This window comes from Lipophrys pholis (genome assembly GCF_963383615.2).
Source record: "Lipophrys pholis genome assembly, chromosome: 4".
NCBI lineage: Eukaryota > Metazoa > Chordata > Actinopteri > Blenniiformes > Blenniidae > Lipophrys > Lipophrys pholis.
Genome location: NC_137637.1, coordinates 26,965,725 through 26,987,826, shown reverse-complemented (window position 1 = coordinate 26,987,826; position 22,102 = coordinate 26,965,725). Strand labels below are relative to the sequence as shown.

General features: G+C 40.2%; 1 protein-coding gene across 1 annotated transcript in view; it reads right to left on the bottom strand.

Annotated features, from left to right (window-relative positions):
- The window catches only part of asic1b (acid-sensing (proton-gated) ion channel 1b), a 173,065-nt gene that overhangs the window by 143,037 nt on the left and 7,926 nt on the right, over positions 1–22,102 (bottom strand). Inside the window, exon 2 of the mRNA XM_080462612.1 lies at positions 18,960–19,155. Within this exon, the coding sequence (XP_080318738.1) occupies positions 18,960–19,155 (196 nt within the window). The remainder of the gene's footprint in view (positions 1–18,959; positions 19,156–22,102) is intronic.

The window sequence follows — 22,102 nt, the reverse complement described above, 5'->3', positions numbered from 1 at the left end:
CAGTCTCTAGCTGTTTCAGAACAGGAGGGAAAAAAAACTGTCTCAAGATCAAATAAAAAAAGCATTATAGCAAAAATTTTCTGTGCCTTGAAACAATAAGACTCTATTTGCATTAGCTATAGCATTCTGGAGAAAGAGCAACGCTTCATTTACTCTAAAACATCTGATGTATGTTGAATGGCAGATGCAAGAAAAGTACCTTCTCTTCTCGGAGACATTGAAAAAGCCATGAAGAAAAATAATCACTCATGTCTTTTACCCGGGTGAGTTAAAGTTAAAGAAAAGTAGATGCCTGAAAATGTATTCATTGCATGAAGCATAAAGAGGCCCGGGGGGATTTTTTTTTTTTCTACCAGCCTTTTCGTGGGTTTGAGCGACAACTTCAAACATTTCTCTTGAAAAAGGGCCGAGGATGGGCAGTGACATGCTGCTCTGAATCAGCGCCGTCATCAGTGTTATCTGCTTCACTTTCAGACATGTCGCTGCGAGTTCTGTCCGTCACGAACATCGCATTCAAAGAGAGCCTTTTCTCCATGGACTCATCTTGACATCTTTACAATTTTGTATTTGCTATTTTAGGTATTGTTATAACTCCATATATTTATGTGACCTGATCCAAGTTAACTGTAATGGGAGTTCGAGTCTATTGACATTATTTATCAGTCTAAAGTAATGTAGGAACCACCAGTAAGCTTAAGAGCATCTTAAGAGTACCCGTCCAAAATACCTGCAGATAGCATAGTCAGATTTACAGGTCAATTCCTGAATGAGGAACTCTACTGCAAGAACACCAAGTGTAAACGCAGTAAACATCATGTCAATAATATATGAAATGTACTAAAACAGTTTAAGAGAATACACAATGCAGGGATGATACAGGTATGTACAACAGAAGTATAAATAGTGCAAAGCAGAGCTTTGGTAGTTATGTCCGTCTGACTCTGGCTGAGGACCTCTGCCCTTTCTGACAGCACAACTACATCTCTTTTTTCATCTTGCTCTCCCATCTTTTCAGTCTCGGCAGATCTCCTTTCACAGCTTTGCAGCTATATTTCTGCTCTGCCTTTGTTTTCGCGTCTTCTCTTCGGAAGAATGGCACCATGCATCTCTGCCACTGTTTATCTATTTCCTTTACAGCCTCTCTTCCAGAGTCAGATCAAAGATGACCTGAAGTGCATCGATATAGTTATCAAATGAAATAAAAAATGCCTGCTGAGGTGTTGTTTTTTTTCTGCCTTCCCTTTTATGGGTGTTTAGACTGTTGAGGACTCTTAAAGCCATCCATCACTCCATGACCAAAGGGCAGGTTAAAGTCTTTCTGAAGATGTAAAAATAGTTTTTCTGCATTTATGGAAGATGTAAAGTATTTTAAATAAATTCCTTGGGAACACAAAAGGTTAATGGAGACAAATGAAGACTTGACTTCTGTATCATATGCTTAACTACTCCACGCAGGATAGCGCGTGAGTAACTCTGCCGGTGTTAACACTTGTCAGGTATTATATATTCATATTTATCATTCATCAGTAATGCCTTGCGAGGTAATAGCTAGAGTGAGTCTGGAGAAGTCTGGGATACTAAATGTTGAATAAGGTGCTTGGAGCTTATGGGGGAAACTGGTTGCACACTTCAGGCAGCATTAGACTTTTCTTTACTGCATTACTCACATAGGTGATTATACACACAAAATTATCGGAGTTTTTAGTGCCATGGGAGCATTTATTTTTAGTGTTTAACCACAAGTCCTGACCTAAATACAGGTTCAAATTTCAGTTTCTTCCTACACGAAACCAAAACAGTCATCAGACCTCATAGTTATTTCCTGAAAATGTGTTTGGTAGCAGAGTACAATTATTTCCTCAATGTGCAAGGAACAATGTGTGCGTTTTGTTTTGTTTTTGTCGTTCTGTATACAAGCGCATTCATAACAATCAAATTAGTTTTGTGCTTCAGCAACACTTATTAAAAAAAAAAAAAAAGTATGAGAGGTAGAAGATAAAAATAGAAAAAAAAGAAAATCTATTTCTCATTTGAATCCTTGCTTGGGGCAGAAATATGCGATTTAAAATGGTGTGAGGCTGATGACATCCCGCCATCAGTTCACCTTTCATCATCTTATTCATCATTGTGTCTCTTCTTCGTATTTCCCCATCTTTCTCCGTGCTTTACGGGCTTACTAGTAATTTACTCATGGCCACTGAAAAGATTTTGATTTCACTGTTTTGCTCAAGGGTAATTAAGTTGTAGGTGCCGGGGACGTCGGGCCTATTTTACATTTGTTCCCGCCACCTAAATTTTTCCAACTTAAAGTTATGAGCCAGTGTTGTACTTCCTGGTCCACTTGAAAGGCAGAGTATCCGACAGAAAGCAGGAAAACAGGTGCTGTGGTTTACATTCTGAAACAGTGACGGTGTAATGATGAAGTATCTGCTTCCCTCAGCTAATGACATTGAGACACTGACTCATACTGGCTGGTAAATTGATGGGTGCCTATGAATGATACATACTTCCAACATATGTCACCACATATGTCATTATGGACCGTGATTCTTTTATTTAATACCGCTGGTGTATCCTAATGACTTTAACCCATGAAGCTTACAAGCATGCGATGAGCCTCTGCGTGGTTTCATACAGTGAATTTACTTGAACAGGTCGTGATGTGGGATGAATTGTGCCGTTCTTTAGTTTCACAAGGTAAACAAATAGTGCACACATTATCAATGTGAACACCACCTGTAACATTGCTGTAAAAAAAGAAAAAAAAAAGAAAATAGCAGAGGAGGCAACTCACACCAGGATGTGAAACTGTTGCAGTGATATGGAAAGGGCAAATTTATGAAAAAGTGGAGTAGCCACTAGCCAGTCATTGCCAGTTGTCTGGTTTGTGCTTGCTCTTCCTCGTAGCTCTTTAACCTATTACCAGAATTAAACCTAGTCTTTTTTTTTTTCCTTTTTTCTTTTTTGTGTATCCCCATTGTGTTAAATGGCAGTAATTGGCAAATGGATTTACTTGGATCAAAAGACAAACAGCAATCGTAATGCTGGTCCAGACTGTGACGATGCATAGTAATAGCTGTTTACTGCTTCTCTCTTCACTCCTACAAAAAGCGTGAGGTTTCGTCTCTGCAAGACAATCTGGGGCACTCTTCAGGTTAGTGAGCAATGACCTGTGCAGCACAGAGAGCGAGAGAGCGCGAGCTTTTGGGATATGCATACATGTGATCGTGCATACCGGCCCACATTAATTGTAAATGCACACGCTCCACCAAAAATCTACTGAAGCGGGCACTCTGGGGGCGGGGTTATCGCATAAATATAACAGTAGGGCGCTTGTTAGGAGAAGAGCAATTGTTGATATGAGTTTCACTTTTTAAACCTTTTTTTCAAACATATTTTTTTATGCTACTTGACAGAGGACTCACATTGGAAGAGTTTGTCCAATCTAACCTAAGAGTTTCATTTGTTTATCAAACTTTTATGTTTAAAAAAATAAATGTTCCGACATTTAAAAAAAAAACTCACTACCGTAAACAATTTCTTTTGACACATTATACTTTAACACGGTTACATTTCCTGTTTCTCAAATGTTGCAACTTGTAACCATATAAAAGCTTAAAAGAAATGTTGTTGTACTTGTTGCAATGACAATAAAGTTGATTGATTGATTGACTGATAAAGGTTAAAATTGAACTTTGTACTGTTTGTCTATTAATATCCACTGCACCCACTTTATTAGGAACACCTGTTCAGCTAAATAATGTAAATAGCCAATCAGTCAATCACATAACAACACGTAGGAACTTAATGTAATTATTAGGCAAGCATTAGAATTGGGTATAAATGTGATTTCATTGATCTGAGTATTTTAGAAACTGTTGTTCTACTGGGACTTTCACACTAAACTATCTCTAGAGTTTACGAAGACATACTGTATATGAAAAAGAGAAAATATCCAGTGAGCGGCAGAAGAGAGGATAGAACAGCCAGACTAGTTCATTTTAAAAAAGCAAACAAAACAACAGCCACTCACTACAACCAGGGGATGCAGAAGGCCAACTCTGACACCACACTGGGTTCAACTCCCAGCAACCAAGAACAGGAAAGTGAGGCGCTGCAAAAAGTTCACAATAGAAGTTTCGGGATAACATTGCCGGGTCTGATGGGTCTAAATCTCTGCTGTTATAGTTGAACGGTATGAGTCAGAATTTGGCATAAACAACATGAAAGCGCGGCTCCATCTCAGCTTGTATGGAAGGTTCATGCTGCTGCTGGTGGTGTAATGGTGAAGGAGACATTGTACTGGCACAACTTGGGCCCCTTAGTATCTTTTCAGCATCGTTTAAACACCACAGGCTCAGTATTATTGCTGAACATGTCATCCCCTTCATGACCACGGTGTGCCATCTTCTGGTGGCCACTTCCAGCAGGACAACACACCATATCGCAAAGCTAAAATCATCTCAAACTGCTTTCTCGAAAACAATGATGAGCTCATTGTACTCCAGCGTGCGGCTGGCACCACCCCTCAATTCAGTAGAGCACCTTTGGGATGTGGTGGAGCGGGATGTGCAAGCCGACCCATCCGCGGCAACTGTGTGATGGAATTGTGTCAATAGAGACCAAAAACAATGTTTGAGCAATGTTTCCAGCAGTGTTGATTGTACGTCAGCATGAATTCAAGCAGTTCTGAAGGCAAATGGGTGCAATCAAGCACTAGCAAGGTTTACCTAATAAAGTGGGCAGTGACCGTATTTATAGGCTTTAAATTGGTGGCTTTTAAAGACGGGCCCTCCGACACAACGACAAATCAAAATCGGATTTTTGAGAATTCAAACGATTGATAATTGTGAGAGTAATCGAAACAAACTTTGAATTGTAAAATTAACTTGAGTGCTTAACATCAAAAGCAACAGGTGAAATAGTTGTAGGCTATATGTAAAGATTAAAAGTGTTTTTATAATGAAAAGTATGTAACTTGTTCGAGGAAAACCGTGCCTCACTGTGATATTGTATAATATGATAAAGTATTGAAAGGCGGTGTGATACAAAGTACTGTAATAGAGTTGGGGGGGGGGGGGGGCTCTGAGGCTCATACATCCACACTTTAAAAAGCCTCGCTCTACATTATTCAGCTGATTACAAACACATTTCTGCACCTGTATCACTTTCTCGGGCTGGACACATCCTCGCTGTCCCGTGCAGGTAGTAAGACCAGCGCTGGCTTTTCCCTTCGACACAGCGAGCCCTGCTTCTAGCCTCCAGTCAGTTGAACATAATCTGCAGGATGAAGTCATGCACGACGCCGTTAAGCGGAAGCTTTTCATTTCTTCAGCACATGAAGTGAAGCTCTGCTGGCCGACTAAACCGGGCTTTGAACCAGAAAAAAAAAAGAGCGGTCTACACACTGTGTCTGAACGAAAAGACACTGTGAGAAGCGGACACGACAAGCACCGGCCTATCAGGGAATAAAAAGATGGATATATTATATTTATTAAATTCACTTAGCACTGACCACCCACGTCTTCTAGCCTGCTGGATAGAGAGAGATGAGTCCAGCTGTGACTCTTTGCAATGCCTTGAACTAGAAAATTGAGGGTTTTTGTGTCAGTGTAGTAGGGCAAGTGTTGATCGTAATGCCAGTGGACGGGCTGCTTTGGGGAACCTCGGGCTGATAACTATCTAGGAAACGTTGCATAAACAAAAGTGGCTGCTAAATTCAGACCCGCTTGCCGTATTCACATCAAACTGACTAATGCTTTAAGTGATGAAACATATCTCTTGATTCAGAAGGTTTTAATTGATTTTTTGAAATAAGCTGGATTTTGTTTTTTTTCACCCAGAGGTCTACTCTCTATTCTAGCTGATACAAGACAGGCAGAATGTTTGTTTGTTTGGGTCCAGGGTTACTGCACTCAGAGCACAGTGGCTTTAAGTAAATAGTGAGGTGAATGTGAGCCAAACCTTATTCAGATGGCATCCATGTAAATAAAGGAAAGCCTATTATCTCAGTACCTAAGTATGAAAAAAAATCCTCAAGTATAATACCTCATACACGATTAGCTGAAATGAATGGCATTCATACTGTTTAAAAAAGAAAAAGAAAAAGAATATTCAACTGCTACTGAAAGGAAAAAATATCTATACACGTTGCAAAGTTCAGCAGGGTATAATTTAGCCAGGGTGCCTCATTAGCACTGGTGCATTAATCTAATTGTGTTCTTTATATATTAGCAGACTCTCTGTCCTTCATGAATCGTCATTTATATCTATAATCTTCAAATCTATCATTTGCCCCATTTGAGAAATCCACCAAGTTAAGTATATTATCATATTGACTTTAATATTGGATAAGTTATATCTGACAAACATATCATTTTGTGTTAAATTTGTCACATTGTACCAGGATCAAACTTGAATACATCAGAATCTAAAAATCGTTTACGATTGTTGCTCTACAGAGTACTAAGGACAGCAGACACAGAAGAGATCAACAGTTTGACTGGTTGAGTGCTGAATCAATAACTATAGTAATGTATGTGAGGAGGAAAGAGATGTACTTCAATTCAACCATCCACCTGAAGCTGATTACAGTTGATTATTGAAAGAAACAAATAACACTGTGAAAACTATGGGAATTGTATTGTCCCTTACTGACCTTACACATGTTTTAATTCTAATCTTAATTTTTCTACCAGGTCTCGGGAAACTGGAGTACACCTGTGGAAAAAACACAGAGAACATGCAAACTCCCTGCAGGCTCGCAAGCACTCAATGTTTTTTGTTTTATTTAATATCGCATAAGAAAAATCTTTTCACCCCACATATAATTAGATACAGTTTAATAAAATCTCAAAAACAGAATCTTTTGGAGCAATGTTATGATACATATTTTATCATATTGATGTGAATACTAATTATTGCAGAAATAGCCACATAGTATACTATTTAAAGTCATATTGCTAAATTAATTGCCCATTTCAACACAAACTGAATGAAATGTTTTAATAATGCAAATACACAGAGATGTATTTCTAAATGGGACTATTCCAAAAGGCCCTGAAACCCCTTAACACACTACCAACAACATACATTATCTGCCTTGTGGTCTGATCAATATTTGGTATTAGAGAAGCACTGTGGCCTTTTCAAACGGAAAGCTTTGACCTACAAGTAACAAATAAATACAAGCAAGAAGAAGACAACTAAAACGTAGTTAGTATTTAGGATAGTGTGGCTAATTCTTAGCACTTTGGGGGTAATTGATCGATTCAAACGGTTAAAGTGGAGCACTGTAGAAAGTATGATGAAGCACACCGATTCCTTCATTGATCGTCCTGTGTTCAGTGGATCAGGTTGAGACACGGAGACGGAACAGCACTTGTCATTCAACCGAAAGAAACAGACCAGAAGGCTGCGTAAGAGCCGGTGTTTTAGTTGTTTAGGCAACGCTTCAGGCTATCATGAGCCCAATACAACCTTCATTTTTCCTTTCAGAAATGATCATCTCTGTAATTATGCTCCCAGCTGTTTGCTCCTCGGGTAAGCCGGAGCATAAACTTTAGAGACCGCAGCAGTATTTTAGCTGGGTCCACTCTGCCGTCACCTCTCGTCTGCTGATTTGTAACCACGGCCAGGCACATTCATTGCAACTGTCAGTCTGGCATTAAGACTAAATGACTTTCCCATATTAACAGAGAGAAATGCTGCAGTGGCCGCACTTCCAGCTTTACATGAAAACAGCTTTGACGAAGGAAGGAAAAAAATAAATAAAAATACCCTGGAAATATTTGATATCAAGATACATAAACAGAACTCACACAGATGTGCAAATGTTGCACTAATCACTGGGGAGAGCGCAGAAGAGGCTGATCTGCTGCAGTTTAGTAAATTACGAACTGGCAGCTTTTCTTGACAACTGCACTGCCTGAAGAGATAAAAAGAACATGAACTTTGCTTTTGGGAGGTTTAACCAACGAAGTTGCAGGTCAGCAGAAGCTGTATCGCAGAAGCTCTCAAAGATAGATATTTAATTTGGAACCTGTTCATATGCACGTACACACACACACACGCACACACGCACACACACACACACACACACACACACACACACACACACACACACACACACACACACACACACACACACACACACACACACACACACACACACACACACACACACACACACACACACACACACACACACACACACACACACACACACACACACACACACATAATACTGAATAGTGCCATAAATTAGATGGACTGCATGAATATGCTGGCTGCACCTTTTCGTGGTCTACACACAGTCATCTGGGCTGGTGTGAACTGTACACTCAGCAATCTGTAAGTGATTTCTGATGCTTTTAAATTCCCCCACCAAGCCCCACTGTAGGTTAAAAAAAACAAAAAACATCACAAGGCAGACGTGAGATGACGAGTGTAAGCTAAAGAAACTTGACCTGAAATGGTGACGACTGAAGGATAGCAAAGGGAAAAATGAATAAAAAGCACTAGTCAAAAAACATTTTTGTATGTTAATTATCTTGATCAGTTCCTTAATATCGTTAATTAAAAAAAGGCAGTGATATTCAGACAGTATGCAGATGAGGGTGGATGAGAGAAAGAGCAACGACTGGGACCCTGCAGACAGACAGAGGCTGAATACCGAAACACTGCTGGAAGATATGCAAGTCTGGTCTTGAATCTCTGATCCGGCAGCCTCACACCTCCATCCACTGAAACACCGAGACAGTCCCCTAACTCAGGACACCCTTGACTTAAGCGCTGTTCCAATTATAGAGGACTTTTTTTTTCTAATTTGAACTCTGAGCCCTTCGGGCAGCTTCTAGTGCAAGCCAGTCTTACTCTGGGACAGTGCTTCTCTCTCTTGGTCCTGGAGTACTCCCCGCTCTGTACATGTAAGACATTTCTCCGCTCCAACAAACCTGATTCAAATGAATGGGTTGTGTTGAGGCGTCAGCGGTGCTTGAAAATTCATGTAAAAGTGCATGGCGCCGGCAGCAAACATACATCCAGAGACCTTAAAGGGCTATATCCAGCAACAAGATGTATAAAAAAAAAGAAAAAAAGAAAAAGAAACAGTCCTGCAGTAGATAGCAGATGTCATAATCCGAGACAGTCAGTCAAACAAAAGAGACACAACAACTCAGACAAATTCTCCACAATATTTGCAATAACAAGAGAGTCTACATAAAAATGAAAGGCAGTTTTCAAAAAGTCAAAATATATCAAATTCATGGGAAGAAACAAAACACTTGATGATTTGCTGTTACTTTAGGTCATCAGTCGATAAGTCTGGTAGTTCAGAGGCTCACTTTTCTCATACGCCACTTCTTTTTGTGATGCAAAGAAAAGGGGCCATTTTGGAAATGACAGCTGCTCTGAGCACAGTATTCACTCTAGATTGAGTTTTATAGGCACAAAAAAAAGGGCTTCATTAAGTTGATTCAAAGCGTAGAATGTATCTTTCATCTTTCTTTGTCCATATATGTCTAATAAGAATAATCTACCTGTAAAGCGTATTAAAGGTAACTGTCATGTTATTAGTTCTAAGACTTTAAGGTTAATAGACCAACAGAACTATCTGTGTGCATTATTTGGTCAGAATCCTGACTTTGGCAACTTTTCGTATTACCAATTGTCTCTGTTAAATAGAATTAAAAGATTAAGCACGGACACTTACACAAGATATGACTCGGCAAAGACAGGCAACACTGTCAGCGTTGGAGAAAAGGCTGTGGTGTGTGAACAGATGATAACAAGGGCAAACAGAGGTTGCCTGAGCGTTGAGTGACAAGTCTCTATTTCCATCTGCAACAAATCCTAAGCATCTTTTATTAATTCATTCGACAACGTTGTCTGACTGACTGACTTGCTGACTAACTGGGGCAGCCATGACACGCGAGCGCAGGTGTTGCAAACACATCAAAACCGGATCATCGTGACACTTCTGACTGAGGATATCTCAGACATACTCAACAAAGACGATCACAACAGTAGGACCCATCAAGGGTGGGAGGGATTAGTCCTGGGTCATATTCACGACTGCTCCGATGCCTTGCATGTCATTCCTCCCCTGTCATAGGCAGTTTCTAGTAAATGAGAAGGTTCTGCTGGATTATTAATTTGTAGTGCGCTGAAAGAAGTCACATACTTTGTGCATCTTAACCTCTTCTTCAGGAGTTATGAGGCAGAAATAATAATAGGGTTTTTTTGTCTTGTTGTGAAAAGTGATCCTCAAAGTTATTTCTTAAAAACAAATATTAATGACCAACATCTCAAGTCTCAACTCTCGTACACTTTAGATCCAACAGTTACTTTAGTAAATATGTAATTGCAAGATTATCTCATTATCAACATGAGAGTAACAATCAAGTAGCCCTGGGCTTCATCTGCGTTTCATGTATAAATACATCAGTGGATTAAAAGTACAAATTAGCGGAGTTTTTTTTAATGATAATGAAGAAAATGGTTTGCTTCTTTTTATATCCGCTTATAGTTAACCAATGATTTATTAATGTTTGTTCCTTTGAAACTCTAACATAAAAAAAAAATTAAACCAAGAGGAAGTTTGACAGTCTTTTTTTTTTTTTTTTTTAAGGCAATGGATGCACCCTAGAGAGAAGAAAAAGAATAAAATTATCAAGACAATGACTGGTACAATGAAAACAGCATCCCAATGGGAGCAAGTGGAGTTCCAGCTGCTTTTTTCACTCGAGCTATCCCGAGCTGCTGGCACACAAGATGACAGCTGCACCCTGTCATCTGTGAAATAAAGAAACATCTCCCTGACCTGTCTGTCGCTCCCCACTCGCAAGTGTCATATTTAATAATACAGTTAGGACCAAAGCAACATCGCGCAGTCACAGGAAACTGCTCATACTCTTACTCGCTATCATCAATCAGCCACTGTAATTATCAGGATTGGGTTTAAATGTCACAACCATTAATCATGTTTTGCAAGATTTTCCTCTTAATTAATTCAAAGGTGATAATGAAGAATAGAAATAAGGAAATACAATGTGAATAGGAAAACTGTAACAGGTTTCACTAAAACATGGCTGAGTTAAAAGAAATTTAAAAAAAAACTCTGGGTTGTCATTATCTAGGTAATTTAATAATGATAATAATAATAATAATAATTAACAGCGTGCCACCTGTCAGTCAAATGTGAATAATGAGCGAGGCTGCCTCCAGAGCCTCGCGAAAACCAAGAGCTCTGCACACTGTGCATGCAATGAGGGCTTTGGCACAGAGGGTTCAGAGTGCCCTGCTTCACATTCAGCTAATGCGCTCCACTCGCTGGTGCGCCTCAGCGTCTATCAATCCCCACCTCTTTCCGCCTTCCCTCTGTTCCCACTGGCAGCCACTAACCCAGAGCCAAACAGAGGCTCCCTCCACTGGCACACACCGCCGGTCTTATTTCAGGAGCCTCTCCATCTCCCAGCCTTTTCCACTTCTCCTCCTTCTCTGTCAATCCAAAGCCCTGTGCAATCCTCTGATCTCAACCAAAGTGTTTATAATTGATTCTTCAAGGGATAAGTTCCCACTGTCTTTTTCCTCTCTGACCCTCTCGCCCCCAGAGTGTACCCCCCCCCCCCCCCTCCCCCCAACCAATTCATTATTGAAAATAATTTTAGTCAAGGCACGAGCAGTGGCAGGGTCACATGGAATAAATTGACTCTCAGATCTCTCAGGGCTTTCAATTCATGTTTCACGTCTGTTTTTTCTTCCTTTTTTTACATTCCTGTGGCCTCTACACCTCATATATGGGGAGCCTTGCCTTTCGTAATGAAAATTTTTTAAATCAAACAAAGAGGTCAGGACAAATGTTCACAGCTTGTACATGCATGTGCTGTGTTGGTAGTAGAACTATCGGGTGTTCCATCTGTGCGAGCCGCGGATGTTTGTTTCTGCAGCTGTAGTCTCAAAGCTCATCAGAAGTTTGAGTTTAAACACTTTGGGGGACATCAGGTTGAGTATTCGTGCTTTTATAACTTGCTTGTGACCTAGTCTGTTCCACTTGATTATTTCATTTTTCATTTTGATTTCCCACTTAAAAATCTTGCTTAAAAAAACATTTTCAGTAACTTGTTCTCTGTTGCGAATGTCTAAGCCACTATTTAATACTAAATCAATCATTTCATTTATTTTCTTTTTCAATTTGCAACACCCTCTGGCTTCACTTCACTAAGTGTTTCCATTCCATACTAAATCTGGGGTTGCAACACTGGATTCCTAAACAAAATTTATGATATGATTATTTCTCTGGTTTGAAAAACCAAAGTAAACCACACAGTGGAGGCAGGTACCGAGTACAACTCTTTGAGGCGACATAGTGAGCAGAAGCAGTTCAACAAGTTTGAATATCGACCAGTATATTGTTTCCTCAGTTATTTTGACAAAACGTTTTAAGCATTAAAAAAATAAAATAATAATTTTCTTAGAAATATGGATTTCAGTTAAAAAGTAGTGCTAATCAAAAATATACGCAAGCTTGACAAATTTCTAGGGGAAATCAAATATTCCTCTTCGTCAGAAGCGACAAAATAAGAAATAAAAATCAGTCTGAAGAGAAAAATGCAGATGAGAGAGGTGAAGCGGTGCATCATGCTAATCTGACTGGGTTGTGGCAGCGCACAGGAAAGAAGACTGCAGAGGGTAAGGAAGTATCTGGAGTAATCGAAAAGATCGAATACACGCAAAGGGAGAATATGCAAACTCCACAGGTCCGCTGCCCCAGAATCAAACCGTCCTTTTGTGTCAGTGAGACGAGCATGCCAACCCAACACCGGGGTTTGCTCCGACCCAAAAAATGAGATTTTACAACTTGGTTGATTAAAACATCACTTTGAAATTGGCACCATATAAAATCCTGATTACTTTGCAATTGAATTTCTTACCTGACTTGCCAGATGGCAACAGTAAAAGACAAGAGCGTGTCAATGAGAGCCAGAGGCCTCGTTAGGCCCAACAAGAGGGTGTTTTTTTCATTAGGAATTCATCCATTGCTCAGCAACAACCTAATTGATCCATGTCTTTGAGTTCTACAGTAATAGCAAATTGATTGATTTATCCTCGAGAGGGAAAGGTGTGGGAATTGTCCGGCCTAAAAGAACAGCGGAATCATCGGCTTTGTGCTGATGGATGAGGTCGGGGGTGGAACAAAGGTGAAGCGTGTCAAAAACAGTTGATGAGGAACGGGAGATTAAAACATGTTTGAATTTCCGGGTAACACAAATGACAGTCACCTCTTTCGACACTAAGCCTCGACAGTAATCGCATTTAAACGGCTAATATAATTAAATTAGATTACATCAGTAATTAAGCTAAGAAATCAGATGTCTTGAGCTGCCCCTAGCTCCGAGCCGACACAGGACTACTTTTCCGCAACAGATCAGCAAATTAAATCCAGCGCCGGTAACACGAATTAAGGAAAAGTTAGACTAAAATGGGGAAAAGAAATAAAAGCAGGTTTTTTGTTTTTTTCCCCCAATGGTACCAATCATAGAGAAGAATAGCGCCAACTGATTTTTTTAAGTGACAAATGACATGCGAGACTTCATAAATCCTCTCCTTTATCCTTGAGCCAACTGTTTGCGAAAAGTGATCCACCGGCAGGTCTCTCTAAAAGGGTTTCTCTATTGATCACATCTCATTAGCGACACTCCGTCGTACCACAAAAGGTGGACTCTGAAAGTCAATGGACAGTTGAAATGAAGCCAATAGCTCAATGGATTCATGGCCATTATGCGAGAGTCTTGAGTTATAAAAAGTGGGAGGGACGGCCATTCTTGACAGGAAGATTAAAGGCACTGATGGGATTCACTGACAGACCTCAAGCTGTCCCGACTGAAATGATTAAAAAAAACATGACTCATTCTTGTACAGACACATTTCATCTCACTAAAAAGCTCCCAAGCCACTACATCAGGTGCAGATTTTTATCATAACATGATCTAGTACAATACTTTTGCCATAAATTCAGCTGTGATAAAGACAGTATTTCAGCAAGTCGGCATCAGTTTATCAGTAATGCTCATTTGCATCTTGCAGTGATGTTGATGGTATTGGTGTTGTCAATAATCAACTTATAAGAAAATTAAGATCTTTCTGAAAAGCCTGTGGTGTCAGGGAGTCATTGTTCAGACAGGGACGACGTAGACAATCGCATCAGATTGCACAAATGTGCCCAATGAACAAGGAGTTGAGTGTATTTCATAGTACCCGCTTAAAAGCACTGTAAAAGAAATTGTGCTCACAAGCTGACGCAAATAGCTGGTTTTCGAAGGAACCTGTCAGTTTAACTCTTAAAAATATCTGCTGCAAAACAATCGGTCGAAACCTGTGTTGAATTTTGAAGGCCAGCTTTTATTCAGAAACAGACCCATGAAGTCAATTACTCCTTCGCAATCTAAAAATCAACTCCAATGAGTTAGAAACCACTTAGTGGCGTTACAGCTTTGTAAAATGCAGAGTAAATTCCAGCTTCCAATCAACTGCTCCAGTGCAGAATAAGAACCCCGTGTCCCAACAATCGTCTGCATTCAGCAGAAAAGGAGGTGGCTAAATGTTGTGCTGCATGATGAGACGGTTTTTGATCCAAAGCCAGTTGTTGGCCAGGTGTTGGCTGGCTGGCGACTGATACCGACGGAGTGTTGACTTCCTTTGTAAGTTCATCCGCATTTGAACTTGAAATATACTACTAAAAGAAAAAAAAAGTGTCATTTTTACATCTAGTTAAGTGCAAGTGTGACATAGGGTGGTGTCTCCAGTTTGAATAAATCTGCTTTATCTAAATGTAAGTATGCTCACTTTGCAATGTTACATCCATATATTTTACAGTTCGACCACTCGATAGTAACTTGATTAAAAGCAGTGGTTTTGTGGGGCATTTTGCAAGGACATTTGCTGTATTGATTTAAGGTGTGTAATAATTTTTAAACGTTTTATAATTCATGCATTTTTTTTTTCAAGTTTAATTAAGTTTTTGTGTAATACATTTTAAATCAACAGGGACATATATTACCCATAACCCCCCCCCCCCCCCCACGAGACCAACACTTTTGCACCTTTATCAATTCAGAAGCAAGGGGCATAAATGCAGTGGCTCCAGCACATTGAGAAAGCGAGCATGATTTAAAAGATTTTCTCTCCCGCTGTGCATATTTGAGCAAAACCTGACATTTTGTTATAATATAAATAAATAAAAAGGAGTGGAGAGGTGGGGAAGGAGACCTGTGGAGCTGCCATACTCTATTGTGTGGGGCAAACAAATGGGCAGCTGGAAAAGGGAGATACAGCTCAGCGCTGCAGTCTTAGAGGTTAAGTGAGCCTAAACGCGTGCGTCTGCCGATAGTACTTCTGTTGCCGGCGCTGCAGTGGCAGCTGTTGTTCTGAGTCTTTGTGGCTCTCTGTAGCACTTGACCACCATGTTCAGTTTCATCCCAAGGACTTTGTTGTTACCTGGGCCTTGGTGTGTGTTTATCTCCCTCTCCCCTCTTTCTTGTTCTTTTTCTTCTGTCTCTCTCGTGTACTACCTGTTGTTCTCTTGCACTCCCCGACAATCCCCTGAGCTTAAGTTTGGAGTATTGCAAAGTTGGAAGTCTACCAGAGTTTCTCCCCAGTGATCTAAGTCAGATGTGGGTGTCTCGAAGTATTCAAAATGGAATGACTTGGGGGATGTGACACCAATTGCGTGTCGACACCTGGAGGCCTGGAGCTTGCTCTTTAGGGACACAGGTAGAGAAATGGCAAATTCTGTAATATTCTTTTTAACCTGATTTGGTGCATGTGGGACTCATCCTCCATGTGTCCATGTATAGACGGGGTGTCTGTAACTCAATTGGTAGAGTGGTTGCCTTAGGTTTCATTCCCCAACTCCCCATGTCGAAATGTCCTTGAGCAAGACTTTGAACCCCAAATCGCTCCCAGTGGAAGGACTGAGCGCCTTGCATGGCAGCCTCCTCCATTGGTGTTTGAGTGAATGGGTGAATGTGAACAGTGTGAAGCGCTTTGAGGACTGGTCAAGCAGTGGAAAAGCACTATTTATGTGAAATCCATTTCAAATTTTCCCATATATCTCTTCAGTGATAAACAATCACATCTCACTTTGCATGCAGTTACTTTTTACTGGTTTCTTATTATCTCCTGCAGCTGCTTTCTAGGAGCCTCAGGCCATGTATTAATAATCACTCAGGGTCATTTTTCAGTCCTGCTGGTTTTTTTTTTTATATATCAGCTCAGTGAAAACACATAAGGCCAAAACTAATTAGCAGATGTCTTTCTAGGTGTAGAGATGCAGCAGGGACACACTGACTGGAATGCAGAAGGTCAGGGTTAGGAATTTGTGGTACTTTCAGGAGCGATGAAAATTAGTTTTATCCCAATGCATTGTATTTCGGGCCATTATTCACCAACACTGACTTTCCACACAGATGCTGGATGTCTGATTGAATATTGTTGAACTCTGAACATGAAACCCAAAACTCATTGAAGTCAGTTTGTCTCTGGACGATATTAGATTGTAGTGTGTTAGAGATTCTCAGTCTTATCAGATCATACCTGCACTGAGTGTTATAGTCGCTGTGGTCAGTTTGTTTCACATCTTTAACACAGCACTGCTTTTACGAAGCAATTAACCTGGACTTCTAAATGTCAGATGAGGTGGAGGCCGTTTGGCTGAAGTCAGGAGGCAGTGAGCACTGCCTATGTCGGTGGAAAACAGGCAGAGGCTGCCGACCTAGTTACCCAGAGGGTTTAGCTTTTCCGTGGCTGTGGAGTTGAGAGGCAGTGGCTGGTCATTGCTGTAGAAAAAATGTTTTAAACTGTATGATTGCCACCTCGAAGATTGTTTCCACACCATTACTGCTCTCTGCTGAGCTGTCCCATCCAGGTCCGCCACAGTGCAAATACAGTAGAGCGCTGTGAAACACCATCTGCCATAAGCACAACCAACTACAGAAAATGTGGACATATCAGCACATTAGAGGAGTCACACCATGTGGGTCATGTTGCAACCCACTGATGTACTACAAGGTTTTATGGGATTTGAGAAGAAAAAAAAAGAACATTAAGAACATGAGCTGTTTTACCTTTAAGAGCCCCCTGAAGTACGCGCGGTGTGAGATGAGACGGAAGGCTGAATTTACTGATCTTTAAGAGTGTGTTGTTGTTTTTTTACACACTTTACAGGAATGCACAGTGAACACTGACCTGTTAAAGTAGTTTGCTTACCACCAGGAGTGCATCTGTAATGTCTTGGGCACAAAACCAAAACTTTATATAATATCACAAGTTGGAGGTCAAAATCTTGCATAACTGTATGTTTAATTATTTTTAATTATATTTGAAACAAATCCGTTTGAAACATAACAATTAACGTAAACAAAAACACAAAACTTTTAGATCCATAGACATTTCGAAGTCCTAACTTTCAACTGCAATCTTACTCATCTGGATGTGAGATTTTCTGTGAAATATGTTCCTTAAGGCGATAAAACTTCATCAATGAAGCATCCTTCCGAATGGCACTGTATTTGTGTTCTGGTATATGCATCTGCTGGATAGTCTCCACAGATCAGGTTGTCACTTCATGAAATGTGCTTTTACTCTGACACGTCTCTTTTTTCTGTGTTATTATAGTTACACACTTTCCAACAGAAGCCACACACATTTTCCTTGTTACAGCCATATAAACTAATAATTCTGGATTGGTTTATAAACTGTTGGAGGCTTAATTTATATTGCAAGCCCTTTCATGGCATCATTCATGATCCCGTAATGCCAAATATGAAAGAGGTGTCAAAAGGCAAATACTTCATATGAATCAGGAAGCAATGTATAGTGTCAGCGCGGTCACTGATAATTACAAACAAAGAAATACCAGCCAACTCCGTGGCTCTGTTGTGGTGTATTGTGTTACAGCCCACACATTTAATGTGTGGTTGAGAGTTAATTCTCTTATCAATCTCATTTTCCAGCGACGGTAAACAGCAGTTGTCAGCCAACGAGCTAAATACCCAAAGACAAACCACAGATGGGCAAAATGTAGGACTAAATGGTGATAAAAAGAATAAAAAATAAAAAATCTTTGATGTCATAAAAAGAAAACCAAATATTAATCAAGTTCCTGCTTTTTACTTTCTGCAACAGGTCAGAAAATAATGGGCATATCTCTACATTTCTTTCTTACAGCAAAAAGTCATAACATCACCAATCAGTGCGCCGAGTACAAAACAAGGTCGATCACACATCACTCTTTATAAAATTGAATTTCTCCGCTTAAAAAGAACTGGCCAAAAATCGTACAGGACAAGGTAAACTGCATGTGCTTCAGACAGTGAAGTGCTTTGTACTGCAGCTGAATCTGATGAATCGGTACACGGGACTGCAGATAGAAAGGTCACCAAGGTTTCGGGTAATAAGTGGATATCTGAAACCATTCAATAGATGAGAAAGACAATTACAGAAAAAAAATACCAGAGTGATAGATTGTTTCACCTCAATACCTCCAAGCATCATAAGTGCTGACCCAAACCTTGAAGAAGCCCCGCTCAACCATTTAGAGACTGGGAAACCATCAAACTGAGGCCAGTGTGCAGGGCTCTGCAGCATATCTGAGTGTGTTACCATGCTCGGTGGCAGCCTGCCAGCATACAGTGTCATTTACAGTGTGCGCAATGGATCTGTGTCTCAGTCTGCGGGGAGGACACAAGAATGTGGGTGATAGTCCAATCTTCAGGGCTCCACTATTTTTGCATCTCCCCACGACACTTTCCAAAAGAAAACTTGCACGATGATAATAGATAGAGACTACAATAAGCTATGAGCGATCGCAACGTTGACCTTGCATCACGAACATGCCCAGATGACCCTCATCTTGGCAGGCCTCAGCTGTCCCCACGGAGGACATTTAACTATTGACTCACCACTTTGAAGTCTTCAGCGCTGCACTCCATGCCTCTATAGGAGCAGGCCAGCAGCATGTCCTTGATGTCGTGACCTGTCCGGTCGTAGAATTCACGCATGTTGAAAGGGCGAGGCTTGTAGTTGTCAAAGTCCGCTTTCTCCTTCAGGATTTGCAGGACGTTTTCCTCCACCAAGTGTGGGTCGCGGATCTCATACCTGTGAAGCACAATGATTTTTGAGCAATGATGCATGAACAAAGTAAGCTATAGAAAACAACTGGGTGTGCGCCTGGATAACTGGGGTTAGTGCTCTTGCCTTATACCATAACGAACTCCGTTCAAGTCTGATTAAGGGCGTTTTAGAGTTTTCATGTTTCTCTGGGTGCTCCAGCAGTCCCAAAAAAACCTGCGTTTGAGGTGATTGTGACTGTCTGTCTCTCTGTATTTGTCCAATGATGTCCAGATTTAATGGATGGATTATTCAATAAAATTAGTTATTTTGTTTCGATCCCATCATGCAGTACACCTCAAAATTGTACCAGGAGCTCAAAATTGCTTGGAGTGGACCATGATAGCTGGAACAGCTGGTGCTCATTTTTTGTAGTGTCTTATTATTTTGAATACAGTGAAAACACAGTCAAGTTGTCAAGAAATGGCTTGTGCCAGATGTCATGAATTTAAGAAATAAGACCATGTGTAATATGGTATTAATATATTTGTTGCATAGTAGGTCAGGAAAGTAGAGAAAATAGAGAAGAAGTATTTTTATTTTTTTTTTATTAATTTGTACAAATAAGCCTCTCACATTTAATTGACTTTTTGTTTTGGCAGCAAATGCAGTGCAGTTGCGGAATGTGTGTGTGTGTGTCTTCCTCACAAAATGGATTTGTCAAATGAAATGTCAAAAAAACAGGCGCGACTTCAAAGAGTTTCCGTAGACTTACAGGTTATGTTTCTACACAGTTAAGCCTGTGAGAGAAGCAAGACGCAACCTTTCGCTGCAGCCCAGTACCATTTTAAAAACACGCTTTAAAGTTTTGGCAGGCATACAGGCACTTTTGGCAGGACACTGAGGTTTAATATGTAAAAAAGAAAAAAAAAGAACACTGATAGAGCAAAAAGGGCATTTTCAGCATCAAAGCAAAGGTATACTCTGTATACGCACGCCAGTTCCCCGAGAACTCCACTTTCACAAGCTCACATTTTTGTCCACGTGTTGTTTCAATACTGGCAGTGTGGCTGTGGCATGCCAGCCACTATGGGTAGCACTGAGTAGGAGAAAACAGCTCATTATTTACAGGATGGGAGTGTTTCTGTTCACACAATCATGCTAATCAGTCTGCTAAATAATTAGGGTTAAGTGCAGTGGCAAAGCGTTCACGTAGAAAGCATAACAATGTTCCTAATGCTGCATTCAGACTGCGATTCCCGCTCAAAGTGTACATAAGCAATCCAATGTTAAATCAAAGACATCCAATGGGGCTTATTTTTCTCCACACAAACACATAAAACACAGGACGGGGTGAGATTAACTGGTGTACACCAACACACAGCACACTGAAACACTAAATAAATGTTGGAGAAGACGTTTATGACGAACTATCAAGCTTCATCACCTGTTCACTCACAGAACGACACAAATTAACCTCAATTAAATGGTATGGCCCAGCATGGGGAGAGGGAAGTCGTTGATGACCCCTGCTGAGCGATGGGCCATCACTTGTACAAGTATCCAAATTATATAGTGCTATGATTAACCACGACTGACAGACACTTGTGAGAGTAATTTTAGGACACAAAGAGTGAAGAGTAAAAGACAGCATAATGGTTTTCGAATTAACTGAGCAATAAAAAGGCTGTTGCTTCCATCTCTTTTAAATTAGTCTTCCAAAGTGGCAGGATTTCTGAGTCAAGTCTTCATTTTTTTTTTTTTTTTTTTATATTTGTAATGTGAGGAAGTGGCAGTCATATTATTACAGGGTTCAGATCATCTGTTATTGCAATACATTTTGGACATCACAATTTACACTTGCAAACATGAGCAAGACTCACACAAAGCTGAAGAACACAGAAAAAGTGGTGTAAAGCAAAGGCATGAATAAAGAAGCATAACCTTCTCCTCAGACAATGAATTAGTGGATGACTTTGCGGACACTGACAGCCCAGTTATTTCTCATGGATATGGGCACTACTTCAAATCGTAATTGGTGGTAAAACTTAATGGATTTTTTTTTTTTTTTTTTTTTTTTTTTTAAATTCCACAAGGTCAAGCTTTGTCTGTTGCTGATGTGCAAGATTTTTACACTGATTCCCAGATGATGGGAATAATGTAAGGTGATCCATAAATTTTAAAAAATAATTCTTTCTTTTGTGAGTGAGGCCTTAATATTCAACCGCTTCTGTGATTTCAATTCATGTTGCAGCCAAATTACAAGAAATGTAATATGCTCTACAGTAGCTACTGTGTTGTTTACCTGCCACAAACTGAGCGAAATGAAGTAGTTCACTATGAGAGACGATATGTGCTGTAATTTCAAATGAGGACTGTTTTTCTCCTCTTTGCTCATAACGGCGAAGAGAGATGTGCGATCCATCCTGCTCCACGTAGAATGGAGGCAACGGAACAATTTGGACTATTATTGTGGCCGTGAGATGAACCTCATGTCCCTGAATAATGTTCTCATATTCAATAAACACGGCAGCCTCAAAAAATAAAAGTGAAGTAGGACAGAGTCCGATGACAAGGTTTTCAAAGTGTTGGGGATTATGCTTGTATTTGGAATGGCAGCAGTCTTTTAGACACGCTGGCTGGAGTGTACCCCAAATGGCGCTGGGCAAAGACCCCTGAACAAGCGGTGCCCAACACATCAGTCCTGATTGAGTGGAACTGGAAGATTTTGTCCATCATCCGATCACCCAAAGTGGACAGTCTGAGATCTGAATATGTTGATGGAAGCATATACTGTTAGATTAACGTTATGTTACTGCTCATATGCAGGAATAGTGGCTGCAATAACCGATCATGTGCTGTGAATGCGTGATCTGGCTGCATGTTGAGGTTTGAATGGCAATCATTACCGAGCGAGAATGTATGTGTGACCTTTATTGCAAATTACCTTCATCCTTCAGGAATGCACAGCACTTGAAAGTATTTGATCTTGGAC